The sequence below is a fragment of the Lepisma saccharinum genome, chromosome 2, assembly GCF_977018435.1.
Source record: "Lepisma saccharinum chromosome 2, izLepSacc3.1, whole genome shotgun sequence".
Taxonomy (NCBI): domain Eukaryota; kingdom Metazoa; phylum Arthropoda; class Insecta; order Zygentoma; family Lepismatidae; genus Lepisma; species Lepisma saccharinum.
The window spans coordinates 26776693-26791138 of record NC_139230.1 but is presented as its reverse complement, the minus strand read 5'-3'; the positions used below and the strand labels follow the sequence as shown (position 1 = coordinate 26791138).

Below are 14446 nucleotides of genomic sequence, written 5' to 3'. Positions count from 1 at the left end.
TTTGATTAGCTGACAGCCGAAAACATAAAAAATGGAGAAAAGAAATAAGCAAGCCAGACTGGAGATTGGTGACGACACAGGCTGCAAATAGGGACATTGTAGAGATTTTCGGTAAAAAACCTGGTTACCAAAAATCCTACAAGTGTTGCTTGCGGTTATCCGCTCATGTTACGAAAGAAAAGTGACGTAGTTCTGGAAATTTCCTATATGTGGCAGCACCTGTTATGCTACGGCTGCTTTCTTAATCACACCAGTTGGAATGACGTAACCTGACATACCGTGCGAAGCAAACACACATAGTTGATAACAGTTTGAATCGCGCATTGGAAAGGGGCAGTTGTAATTGCTGTTATGGCAGTTTGAATTTGTATCGCGTGGACTTTGCTATTTTTGGCAGGTGCGATGCAAGGGGACTATGGTTCACATATTTATAAGCAACGTCAATGAACTAATATGTAACATATATGAACATTTGACGATAATAAGTGAAAATCCTGATGTACGAAATTTCCATGTGGGCGAAATACAAGAAATAGGTCAAATTCTACTCGTCAATCTATGAGTTTTGGAATACGTAAGGAAAGAGAACTGAAGGCTATCCAAGTACCAGTGAACATCGTGTTGAACTTCTAGAAAAATGTATGAAAGTACAGTTCTAAAGTGTGCCCACAGTATTTAGTTATAATGCGATCTTACTGACCTCCTTTAGTGTTGGAAGAGTGATGTAGTGCAAGTGCTACCCTCCACAAACCTGTTCTACTTTTGAGTAATACGCATTTTACTAAATGCCTTGTTTCACGATACGCAGTTAAAATGAACCTCCTGAAGTAATTGCTCATGTGCATTTTCGAACATTCATTTTGAACAGGCAACTTGCTAGTGAAATTTAACGTAATTTAGCAATTCTCGTTTAATAAAAAAGCTAAGAACCTATAATTGTTGGTTAGATGGGAAATCAGCATTAGTTATCACCAGCAGACACTGTTAAGATGATAAAAACTGTATTAAAAGTGAAAAATTAGTAAAAATTGCAATTCGCCACAAAAAATCACTTTTGGAAAATTGCGACCGTAGTGATTTTCGATGCCTTGTTCTTGCTTGAGTACCAGAGAATTAAAGAAAGTAAATTTACCTTAATCTTTTCTTTGATTGAGCATCTAATTAACATCATTTGTTAGCATTATGACAAAATAAGAGTAACGCAATGAAAGCCAAGGTACTAGATTAGTCACAATTTATAAGTCATGAATTTGAAGTATGGACAAAATTGTATCAGATTTTAAGCAAAAACTCGCACACTACGTGATTGAACTGTTTTTGCAAGTTACAGTTTTCTTGTTACGGAACCAAGTAAAATTGCATTGATTGTGAAATTTATCAAATGTACAAACCGTGATATTATACAAAATAATTGCACCGCTTTCTTGTTTAATGCCCATTTGTTATTTTGGAAGATGAATGAATCTATGAGTAATAGAATTGTTACTGTTGAAGAAAGATATAATTGAATAAAGTTGTCAAATTGTTATAAATTGAAGTATGTGTACAATAATTTGACCTTGCCATATCAACCAACAAGTGTGGGCATACATTACATGTGTAGTTAGTGGTAAAGTCATTAACATTGATAATAGTAACACTGTATATTTATGTGTACGCAACCTTGAAAATTTCGCATAGCATTTATTTTGCAGGTGAATTATATAATAATACCAAGCTTGGCTTACTCCCCCCCCCCCCCCTTTTACAAGCAATCATCTGTATCTTGCTTAGACACAACTTAGTTCCTGCCATGTAAGTTTATTGGGTCCAGTTTTACATAAAATGAAATTGAGGTGCTGTGAACAACACGGCAAATACCTTCCGCTGTTTCCAACCTAGCAATTTTGTAAGGGTTCTGCAAATATTAACATTATTTCGATTACGGCCTCTAAGATTTATATTTCTGGTAGCTTACTATTTTGTACCACCACAGCAGACTGTTACAACATTGAATATTGGAACAGCTTAGAACACAATATTAGTACAAATTAAACAAAGCATAAGTACTTATGTGTGATTTACAAGTCCTTTACAAGGATTCATTGGTCTCCCTGATAGTGCAGTTTTAGCGATGTGACCTTGTAATCAAGGGATCCCAGGTTCGATACCCAGTGGGGGCACATAGTGGTTTGGATCCCACTTTAAACTGTAGGTCCAGTCCCAATTAGCCTTACTGTGCATAAAGTGGACTTAAAACACCAACTCAAACAAACAAACAAACAAGGATTCATATTGCTATCTACCATGCAGCATTGGCCCTGCTTTACCATTTTTCTTAAATCCCAAGTCTTTTATCCTTTTAACTACTTTTTATTCCATTTTTATCCTTAATGTGATTTTGGACACCTGTAAGGAAGGATCTGCCAATGGATTCAAAACATTGGAATTAGTAGAGGACTTGCAAACAACACGTAAGTGAACATTTATGCTTTGATCATATTTCACTGAATACCATTTTAACGTACGTCTGTCTGTGCTAACTTCACAGGAGAGCTGATTAAAGTTTGATTTATGTAGAATTGGACCACACTACAAGATTTGCATAAACATTTTATTATTGTTGATAATTCACACCAGCTGAATGAGCTGATAAATAGATATGTTGCTTCGGAATGTGATGCATTAACACATATGGAACACAATAACATCATCAACTCATCTCTGACAAAAAGTGGATATATAACAAAACAGCATTCATCCGGTGATTTGTAAGCTGTGTTTATGCAAACTTTTAAGCAATTTAAAATAAAAGGTGAGACTTAAAAGCATATAAAATTGTGCAAATGCGAATTTGTTAGCTTTATGAAAACTATATTAATTACACAGGAATATTTATATACCTGGAGATCTGCATGCAGTGTTTTGGGCTTTATCTGTTAAAACAGTAGATCCAGTCACTTCCCAACCAGTAGCATCATAAACATTTTGGAACAATGACATTGCTGTATAAATTGTAGGCTCATTGGCACTCCAGCCAACTTCATCATATAGACTGGCAGTTATGTATTCAATTTTTCCATCATCTCCTACGCCCACCTGAAAGGAAGATAAAATTAATTGTAATTAACAAGCAATAAAAAATATCATAATCTGAATTAGTCTTGCAAACCACTGTAAAAGAAGTATGCACATACCTCATATTGATTGAGATAGGGGTGACGTTTCCCTATGGTTTCCATATTCACTGGTAACTGTAAAGCGAGGCGAACTGGTTTGTTCAATGCCATGGCAGCAACTGCAGATGCACAGGCGACCAAACTTGCTCTACTGATTTTACTTCCAAATGCGGCTCCCAAACGTTTCACTTGAATATTGAGCCTGGAAAATGAAAGAAATTGAGCAGTCGAAATATCTGGTATTAACATAAACAAGATAATCAACAATCAGCTTTCCATGTAATATAATAATAATAATAATAATAATAATAACAAAAACCCATGGTGCAACAGCCCATTGAGGGTCCAAACCCGCCTCACTTCCACCTGATCCTACTTACTTACTCACCCGAGGTAGAAAATCCAACCAGTTACAGAGTAACATGTGGTCAGCACAACGAACTCCCAGTCATTGTTGTAGGTTTTCATGACCGGGTTATGCTATTCATTTGTAGCTCCCCAATGTCCTCGTGATAGTGGGTGGCCACTGGCTGAAATCTCAGGAGAAAAGTTGTTACACCCCCCCCCCCCACCTCTCCCCAGGAGACTTGAATCTGTGTTCGTTCCATAGTCGGATGCCAAAGCATGATGCCATGGTGTGGGACTGTAACAAAATATACATATGTATGAGGGTTGTTCCGAAAGTTCGTGGACTGAGATCACTATTCGGAGTCCGAGTCAGTACGAGAGTTGGTGTAAGATTCCTTTTTGAAATAGCACCCTTCACACTCTATACACCGATTCCAGCGATGCACTAGCTTCTCAAACACATGTTGTAGAACATTTTCTGAGAGTTGGTGTAAAGTAGTGGATGTGACAGCTTTCACTTCCTGGTTCGTGATGCGTACCTCTTTAAGTGTAGGAAATGCCCAGAAATCGCAGGATGCAAGGTCTGGGCTGTATGGAGGATGGTCTAGAGACTGCCCACCAATTTTCTCCAAAGCTGCCATAGCCATGCTACATGTGGCTTAGCGGTATCCTGCAGGAGAAACCATTCTTCATGAAACAGTTCACGTCTTTTCTTGCGAATTGCTCCCTTCAAATGCACTTGCAAAACATTAGCATAATAATCTCCATTTACTGTTTGATTACTTGGAACCCAGTGCTGCAGTACCTACTATTCCACTGATATCAAAAAACAAAATCAACATTAACTTCTTTGTTTTCATTGTTCACTGATGTTGATGGATGCCCACTTCTCGCCTTATCCAGCACATTGCGTTTACCTTCCTTAAAATGCTTCCACCATTTGAATACGGCCGATCTGCCCATTGCTTCATCACTGTAAGCTTCTTTGATCATCTCAAACGTTTCCTGGCAACTTTTGCGTAACTTCACACAAAATTCAAAAGCAATCCTTTGTCTGGTAATTATCGGTATATCATTCTCATCCCCCATTGCAATACACTCTGCAGTTAGACTTATATAGCGAGCAAACAAACAACAGCTGAACGTTGGTTCACTCGTACATTAACAAAGCACACCACAGGCTATCTTCACGTGCAACAATCACAGACTCCGCTTACACAGAATTGGCACAGTGTTGCCAATCCACGAACTTTCGGAACCTCCCTCGTAGAACTTTTAGTGAAAAATGCAGGCTCTACCAGGCATACCTTGCCATTTCTTTACACACTGAGGTACTGAGCCAGCCCTGGTTTCATCTGATTTTTCACTGTCACTGTGTAGAATTGTCTCCACCAGTAAGATAATATGCACAGCATAAACATGGATTAGAATTCAAATAATAAACCTGTTCCTAGGATATATTACTTATTTCAAAGTGGACTAATAGTATGAAAAGTAGCATATTTCTAAAGTATACTGCATTTTCAGGCTTCCACATAGCCACTTGGTTAGCACTCTAACCTTTGGTATGAGAGGTTGCAAGTTCAATCCTTAGCAAGAGCTCCAAAATTTAAGTGTTGACTCAGTGTCATAAATACAATAATGGAGTAACTTGAAAGGAGAAAGTATCAGGTTTCAATCTGGGAAATCAGCAAACAGCAGCAATGGGGTCTGATGTGATGACCATGCGTCACACAAGAAATGCAGCTTGGTAGGCATTGGCCCTCAAAGGGCTGCTGTGGAACAGAATTCAGTTTTATACTGCATTTGCAATATGTTTTAATTGATAATTTTTTCAGGTCACTTTGTTCAGTGACATAAATTGTGTTCTTATCTTAGACAGACAAGAAAATTATCACCTGAAAAGGATAAGTAGGTGTCCACCATTCCCCTCCACCTCTTCCAGCAGATGGGAAAGAACATTTACCTTGGAGCTTTCAACTTTGTCATATTTTTGTGATTCAACAGTAGATGGCTTATTTTGTGTAAAATCAAAGTAAATTCTCCTTGGTCAACTCTCTAGGTGCACATGGAACTACGTCCCCACACATCAGTGATGGGCACTGGATTGACACATGTATGTTTCAGTGTGTTTTATTTTTCATCTATTTCATCATCTATCTTTGTTATCAAAATTAACATATAGAGGTAGGAAGGCACTGTTAAATAACAAAAGATACACTGATGAGACACACCTTAGGCTCATTCATAACAAACAACTTACGTGTGTTCCCTAACATTTAAACACTTTGCTACAGCATTCTGCACTTCATCCATCCACTGTGTAGACGAGTGGACATCTAAACCATCTTCCACTGGAACAGATATGCATATTTGTGTTTCTGTGTTGAAATGGAACTGGCCACCTATTTCAAACTCTCCAGTTAGAACTTGAGAAGCTCTGTTTTTCCCAGCTGAAAAGAGAAGAAAACAAGAACAAATTGCACATTTTGGTTTTAAAAAATGCATGAAATGGACCATTAGAAGATATATCTTTATGATTCCAACTGATGGAACTGTATTTATTGAAAACAGATAGGACTCTTCTTTCATGCATAATAAAATGAGTAACACTATTAAGCCTTGCTTCCATGTTAATAAAACATTTAAATACTGACCAAGGCAGAATTTATAGTATAAGAAATATATACACTAAAAAGGTAACATTTCCACCCTCTTACAGGGTCTTCTTCAGACGAATATTCACAATAGATTGATAAAAGATACAAAACATCATCTTATATACACACACTCCCAGACAGGGTCCAAATAATATCTGTTGTTGTTTTGTATTTGGACCCTGTCTGGGAGTGTGTGTATGAAGGCAATTCGGAAAAAATCCACCGTTTGCGATTGTGCGAGAAATAGCCGGGGATAGCAATGTCGGTCCTGTGGCGCTGTGCACAATAGTTCAGTAGGCAGTGAGCAGTGGAAGGAGAAGGTTGTGTTTTAGTTGATTTGTCCGCTATAACAATTGAAAATGAATGCTCCAATAGAAAATTCTGCCAAATGTGAAGTGTGTGCAGTAAAATGATTTCTCTGTGCAAAAAAACTTTCGGCAGCTGCGATTCATCATCATAAACTGTGTAATGTTTAAGGAACAAATGTGATGAGTGAAGGTGTCATACGCGAATGGTGTCACATGTTTAAAGATGGACGAACTGACGTGCATGATGCGGCAAGAAGTGGGTGCCCATCTGTAGTCAGCAATGAACTTGTGCAGGAAACTGACAAATGGTCTGTGAAGTCCATTGGTTCATGATATCTGAACTTTCTGTTCACTTTCCTAAAATTTCTTGGACTGTTTTGTATGAGGTTGTGACAGAAAAGTTGGGATACCACAAGCTCTGTGCTCGTTGGATTCCAAAACTAATTTCTGAGGAGCACAAAAAACACCAAATGGGTTCTGCTTTGGACTTCGTGTTATGCCGAGGAAGGAGAACAATTTTTTAACAGAATTGTGGCCAGCAATGAGACCTGGACGTCGTACGTGAATAGTAAGAAAATTTTACATAGTGATTTTTTAAAAAAGAACAGGTCAGTTGTGATGAAATCTCAATATTTTACCCTATCCATGTAAACCTAATCCTAGCCATCGACGAAGCTTCGTGGGCAACTGTGAAGCCTATAAACCAACCTGAAGAAGGGGACAGTGGTCCTTGAAACGTTGTCAATTACTCAAGACATACTCACTGAACGTAAGGAAAAATAAGTTATATTTTATTTTATTTATAGTACATAAAGTGAGTAAGTCACACATAACCTGAAAAATGAATTCAGTTGAAGAACCATCTATTAGAACTTGGATATAAAGTTTAAGAAAAGAAGATAAACATGTCATGAAGGAATACAGGGCCATTTGTGGAGATGATGTTATCAGTACCATGCTCTGATGACCTTTGCTAAACAGGATTGCCTCCAGGTAGCCATTTATTAAAGGCTGAGTGAACCCCAGATCCACACCCTGTGGAGATATTGCTGGAAAAATCACCATCTGCAATCACACACCCCAGCAATCGAATGCAGGACTCCCACATGGCAGTCGGACACCTTACCGACTGGAACATTGTGACCCCTAGAACTTGGATATATGTGTTGAAAACTAAATGAGACCTTTATGAAGTTCTAAAAAAATAACTAATTATCATACCTCTTAAATTTCCAGCTCGCAATTTATGAGTTTTCTTTATCCTTTTATCCTTCTGTGCAATTGCATCTTTGATGGTTAGAACAGGTGTTTTAATGCCAGTATACTCCACTTTCACGGCAGCAGCTGCAGTTAAAGCTGTGTCCAAGGTGTCAGCAACAATTAATCCTAAAGGCTGTCCTGCATAAACAACAGCTCCACTACTGAAGATCTGCAATGAAGAACAATTATATTAATCAATCTCCAATATAATCCTTTATAATGATTTGAGAGAAATAGGGATGGGCTGAATTTTGGCTGATACCAATATGGAACCGATACTAAATTTACCGATACTGATAACCAGGCACGGATCCACGGGGAAGGCGACTCCCCTGCCAGGTTTTCGGATATATTATTATCTCTAATATTTTAAAGACTCGACTCTTCTGTTTTTCATCACCAAGTTTAACAGGCTCGAGAATATTTTTTAAAATTTGATTTCAGCCCAATTTATACTCATGATAGGCTAATCAGAACTGGACCTACAGTTTAAATTTGGATCCAAACCTCTGTGTAATATGCCTCAAATTGGGATCAAATCTGAGATTCTTTGAGAGAATAGGTAATGGTTCCTTCTTCATTCACTTTACTTCTCATCAGCTCAGTTTACCATGTCAATGGGAGAAACTATAATAACGACATACAATAATAATAATCTCTTCCAGCCCTGGAACTCTATTTTTGCAAAACTATTCTTAAATCTCTAGAAAATGGAAGTCAGCTTGGTGTCTGTTTGCAGTAAGATATATTATTTATTAGGGATGGGACCGATTAATCGGTACTCTATCAGTATCGGCCAATATAGGCATATCGGTGTATCGGTTTATCGGTAAAATTACAGATTATTATTTATATCTATAAATATGTTATAATTTAGTGCAAAATTCTGCCATTTTGTTGTAATTTTTATGGATAATCTTGATGCCCTACTTTTTAAAGAAATAATTGTCTAAATATTCAACTTCTTTTGCACTGCAGTCACCTCGAAACACACATTTATTAAGGAGATCAATGAACATTTCAGGTTCTTCATGGACCATTTCTAATTTTATATCGGATCGGTAGAATATCAGTTATCGGTATCGGTAAATTTTATATCGGTACTTTATCGGTATCGGCCAAAATTTCATATCTGCACATCCCTAATATTTATAATAAAACAGTCCAAATGTATGTTAGCATTGATTCTCAGTGAAATTCGCCCCTCCCAACTGTAACTACTGTTGCTGTTGCTGTTGCCAATGCTGATAACTGATATTCTACAGATCAGATATAAAATTCCCAAATGGTCTTGGAAGAACCTGAATGGTTCATTGATATCCTTAATAAATGTATGTTACCAGACGAACCATGCCTTTGCAATGCAAAACAAGTCACATGTTTAGACATTTATTTTCTTAAAAAGTAGGGTAGGACATTATATTTTTGTTTTTTATTTTATGTAATTTTATTGATACACTGATGATATCAGGTGATACCAATAGGGTAACGATTAATCGGTCCCATCCCTAAAAGGAAATATTCATTAGAACATTTTCTTCTCACAAAAGGTATTAGACTTTTATTCACATCTACATCTTCTTTCAGTAATGTATTTAATTGTGTGGAAGCTAACTAACTTTTAGAGCTCTTTACAACTTTTTAAAATCGTTTACCTCTTCATTTCCTTGATAATCTGCTCGGAATCCTAATGGGCTAGAAACTCTTAATGACTGAGGAGTAAAAGAATTCAGTCCTGGGATGTCACTTGCAGTGAAAAATGCTACAACTCCTGGAATAGCCTGAAAAGATTAGAATATTCAAATTTCTGCACATATAATAAGGTATAAGATATTGCATTAGAAATTAGTTCTCTGTTTTTCATATTATGCCAATTAAATAACCTATTTTGAACTTAACTAATATGACTAAAACGAGAGTCTAGTCAGATATGACATTTTAGAATATCATTTTAATTGTTTCACACATTGAACTTGGAAGTAAATTATTCTGACCAAGTAAGTCCATCAAAGTCATTTGGCCATGTGCATTTATTAATATGAGGAATTTAAAGTTTAAAAGTTCACCAAGCAACAATGCAAGTTATAGAACATAAATAAATAAATAAAAAAAATAAAAAAAGATTCACGGAAACCATGAGTACCAAGTTTTTCTGTCATTATTTACTACCACATCTCTCTCATTTCCATAATATGAATAAAGTTACAAAGTGTCATTGAATTCAAAAGCACTGAAAATATATTTAGAGAAAGCTATTAGCTAAACAATTTGAAACTTACAAGGGCATCTGTAGGATCCATGCTGGCAAGGGTGGCATTGGCTACTGTAGACACAACGAAAGCTCCTTGCAGTTCATTAACAAATCTTGGTGTATCTACAACATATAGTGCTTCTCCTAAAAAAAATGAAAGGTGTGATTACTTCTTTCACAAGAAGGAAAGGAAGAGTTACATATAATAAGATTCCAAGAATGGTACCAGGTCTATTTTTTAAATTGTTGAATTCTAAAATATTTGTCAGTCACAATTTTGAAATAAATTTCTTGAAATTGTTAAAAGCCATATCTTAATTCTGCCCCTTGGTGCAAGATAATGGCAACCCACAGTTTGACCAAAATTGAGTTACAGTTCTTCCATGAGCCTACATGTGCTTATCTTCCCTCCTCTTTTGTTATAGTTCGCATGTGATACTGCCATGTATGTTTTCTGCCGTGAGCAAAATTATACCATCACCACTTTTTCGTAGCAACATAGTGGTAACCCACAAGGCAAGATGGCTGCCATTCTGGGGAAGTGTGCACGTCCATTGAAGCAATTGGAAAGTGAACTTGTTGGAGATATAAATGATTTTGAAGTGGTGATTCATTGTACAAGTCATCAAGCAGTGGAAGTTCCTCAGATATGAAAGTATAAGTATTTGTTTCGCTTGTATTCATTCATTGTGTTGCATACCATTATTTTGCACCGGAAAAAAAGTTTTGTGTTGAATACCATTATCTTGCTCCTAAATTCTCTGACAAATGTTTCGTTGTTGCCATTAGAGACTGCTCCCATGACCTTGGATGATAAAGTTTGTGCTACATCCGATCTCTAAGTTTTCTTTTCAAGGGAAATCTCCTAGAAAAAGGCAAAAGAAAAGGAAATGCGAGCGGGTGCAGTATCAATAGAAGAATTTGCAAAACAGTGGGTGTGAATACATATCAACTGCAAAGAAAAAGGTTAAAGCAGCTGCTCCTGGTGAAGACTGTACGTGCCATAAGCATTGTTTCAAGAACTACCAGCTAATCAAAGAGAAAAGCTTTTTATGGAGTTTTGGAAACTTGGCCATTTTGACCTCCAAAATTCATATATTTGCTCCTGTATGAGAGTGATTTACACTAATTCCTTAAATTGCAAGATAAAGCATTTGTGTTGTATTAAGCACTTTATGAAATAAAACCTAAATTATTAATTTGTGTTCTGAATTTCACCTTATCATGCATAATTATTCTATTGAAAGTTGGAAAAAACAATGACAAACAACAGTTGGGTGCAAGAAAATGGTATGCCACATCAATTTCTTTCCCACAACTTGTCTCCAAAATTATTTTATTGCAAAAATATATTTATCACTGAAATACACACATTGTATTATGATCATTGAAAGTCTATTTTATATCAGAATCATAGTTTCAAGACATTTAAAATATGTATCTATAAAATCAGTGGCGTGGCGTGTGATTTTTAAAAGTGTTACCGTTATCAATAGGACATTTAAGGGAGACTTGGGCGCCTCCCCACCTCATGCCCCCCCCCCCCCCCCCAATGTCTTCCAAGTAGTTCATATAATATTAATCTGGTACGTCTGCAATTCAATACTAGATTTTGGTAAATTTATTAATCAGGAAAAAAAATGTTGACATAAGGACTGAAGTGAAATCGCAAACATTGGTTGTTGACACAATAATACGTAATTTGATACTTACAGAAACATCCAAGGCTACTTATAGAGCAGATCAATCCGACGACTCTTCTTTGAAAATAGTTATATGATGCTAAGGTCCCGGGTTCAAATCCTGGCTTGGGCATGGACGTTTGTGATGTCTATTCATCAATTTCATCATATCATCACTCATCCCCATCTTCGCAAATTAGCCAAAAGTGGCACAAGTGAAGCAAAATCAATCAAATCAAATCAAAAAAGTTCTATGATGCTGTCATAAAGTGAAGTTTTTCATTTGAATTTGAATTTTTGGGTGTGTCATGGTCCATGTTATCCACATCTGAATTCCACATGTTTCTTTCACCCGAAAATAGAGTACATGGCCAACAAAAGAGTTTCGACAACTGCGCACATCCGCATAACCACGGATAGTCGTTATATCATGAAACATTGAAATGTCGGTCATATCCAGCAGACGACTTGGTTTTTAAATCGTTCAAAATAGGCTTTGGCCTCCCTTTTGCCACAATTTCTGCAAAAGAACGAACCAAAAGATTGCTTCAAAATATCTTGTATCGCACAATTACACACACTGTTCAGATAGGATGAACCCGCCACCTCGGAACTCGGAGCAAGCTTGGGGAGGGGGGGGGCTCGAGCCCCCCAAATGTTAATGATGTTGGGACAGAGCCCCTCAAATAATTTTGCTTACGAGGATCTAATGTATTATTTTGCTTTTCTTGTAAAGTTTAGTCTGTATTGTGCCACATGAACTTAACTTTAATTACACATTTGAAATGTTCTAGACCATCAACTTTGTGGGCTGAGTCCACTAAACCATCAACTTTGGGGGGGGGGGGGGCTATGAACGGAGACAGCAAAACACATGACTCATTACTATATACTAAGTATATAATTATGAGTATTGTTAATATTTTTACTGAAAAGAGTTTCAAAATAACGAGGTGATATGACAATTATACCAGTATGTTGTTTAGTGAATTCTGAACAATCTGAGGTCGTAAACACGACTTTCAGGCAATATTGATATGTACGATATTTAGTTATCCTCGAAATCTCTTCCTCTAGTCCAAAGAATAAGGGGAAAATAATTCTAAAGTCTTTGAGTTTATTTAACACTGGCTTGCAGTAAAGTACGCAAGGAAAGCTTATGAAAGGTCTGTATTGTGAAAGCGGGAATGGCTATGATCAAATGCATTATTGCTAAAGCACGGCATGCTATGTGTTTTTTTATTATTACAAAATTAAATTTAAGAAGTAAAATATTGTAGCAAGAACAAAAAAGTAAAACTATTTTCCTGCGATTTGTGTTAGCATTTATGTAAATAATTAAATAAAACTGTTAAATATTGTATATATTTGTTATTTTTATGGATACGTCAACACTAAGGTAATTGCACCTGTCATATATCCTTTCTTTAAAAGTCTGTTAACCCTCCGTAACCCGCACACCTGCACTAAATCCCGCCTTTTCTAAAATTTTGAATTATTCTCCTTATCAGTACAAGAATGGTCTGGAAAGTACTAGGAAACTGATCTACATCTACACTATTCCCACGAAAACATAGAGGCATTTTTCAGCTGTTTACATGCCTCAAAAGTGACCGGTCCCCCTTAAGCTGCACTCAGTACCACACGACGGAACGTTTCCTATTTTAAATCATAGCACTCCAGCCATGAATTTGGCGGATATAAGAAAAATAAAACGACGGTGCATTGTTTGGAATGCAAATTAATTGTATGCAGAAACCATTGCAGTACCCATACGAAATGTCGGAGTTGTCAAAATGTATTGAAAAGTGACAATATTGGTTCGGTTTTATTTGAGTTTGTATATCTCTTTTCACGTACGTGTATATCTTGTAAAACAAGAAGAAACATATTGAGATTTGAAAATTGTAATATTTTGTAAGTATCTTCGAGTTGTATTTTACTCATTTGATTGCTTTTTCAGCGAGTCAGCAAGATTTGGACTGAGAATTTTAGAACAAATTGTTCCTTTCTAAGCCCATATAAGTTGTATGATGTCAATTCGTTTTGAAAAATATGTTGAACGTTTTTGAAAACTATGTTGAAAATTTTGTGAATGATGAGTTCATTTTTTAGGTCCTTTATTATATGACAAAATTTTAATTACACATATTTTGGGAATAATATTTTGGTGCATTTGCTTCAAGAGTCTAAATGTGTACTTCTGTGTCATTTTCTCTAATGTTTTAGTTTATATAATTTTAGTTTTAGTTTAGCTAATAAAAATGTCTGCACGCGGGACATTTGTGCTACTATGAGGGTGCAGATGACGGAGGGTTAAAACACACCCATGCCCTCACCGGGACTAGAACCCGAGACTTCCGGATCAAAGCAAGTTGAGTGGACCACCCAACACGCTCGGCTACCGAGGCCGGCATAAAACTGTTAGGTTGACCTCTTAATGTAAATACATAGCCTACATTTCAATAAAAATGTTAATTGTTATCTAAAAAAACAAATGAGCAGACACAAAAGACATAAAAAGACTTTGAAACATTTTCTAAACGTTTTTCATGCTACATTTCATTTGCATGAAGAATATAATAGCTGCTTAAAAACTGCTATACGAAGACGTAATTTTTATTTTTAAAAAAGGAAGGGAGTGAGTCAGTCAGTCATTCATTTATTTCAGTGATCATAGCCCCCCCTCCCAATAATTTTGACAAGTCGGCGCCCCTGAATCACACGATTATTCAATAATATCTAGATAAAACCGTTGCATTTCTTCGCTACACATAGA

General features: G+C 36.5%; 1 protein-coding gene across 2 annotated transcripts in view; it reads right to left on the bottom strand.

The window, feature by feature from the left end:
* Positions 1-14446, bottom strand: part of LOC145983965 (uncharacterized) — a 119973-nt gene that overhangs the window by 27643 nt on the left and 77884 nt on the right. For both annotated transcript variants that reach the window (XM_083117189.1, XM_083117188.1), the window contains exons 13-18: positions 10014-10129; positions 9390-9515; positions 7696-7903; positions 5770-5959; positions 3177-3360; positions 2883-3078 (exon numbers count right to left, since the gene is read on the bottom strand). In XM_083117189.1, the coding sequence (XP_082973315.1) occupies positions 2883-3078; positions 3177-3360; positions 5770-5959; positions 7696-7903; positions 9390-9515; positions 10014-10129 (1020 nt within the window). The remainder of the gene's footprint in view (positions 1-2882; positions 3079-3176; positions 3361-5769; positions 5960-7695; positions 7904-9389; positions 9516-10013; positions 10130-14446) is intronic.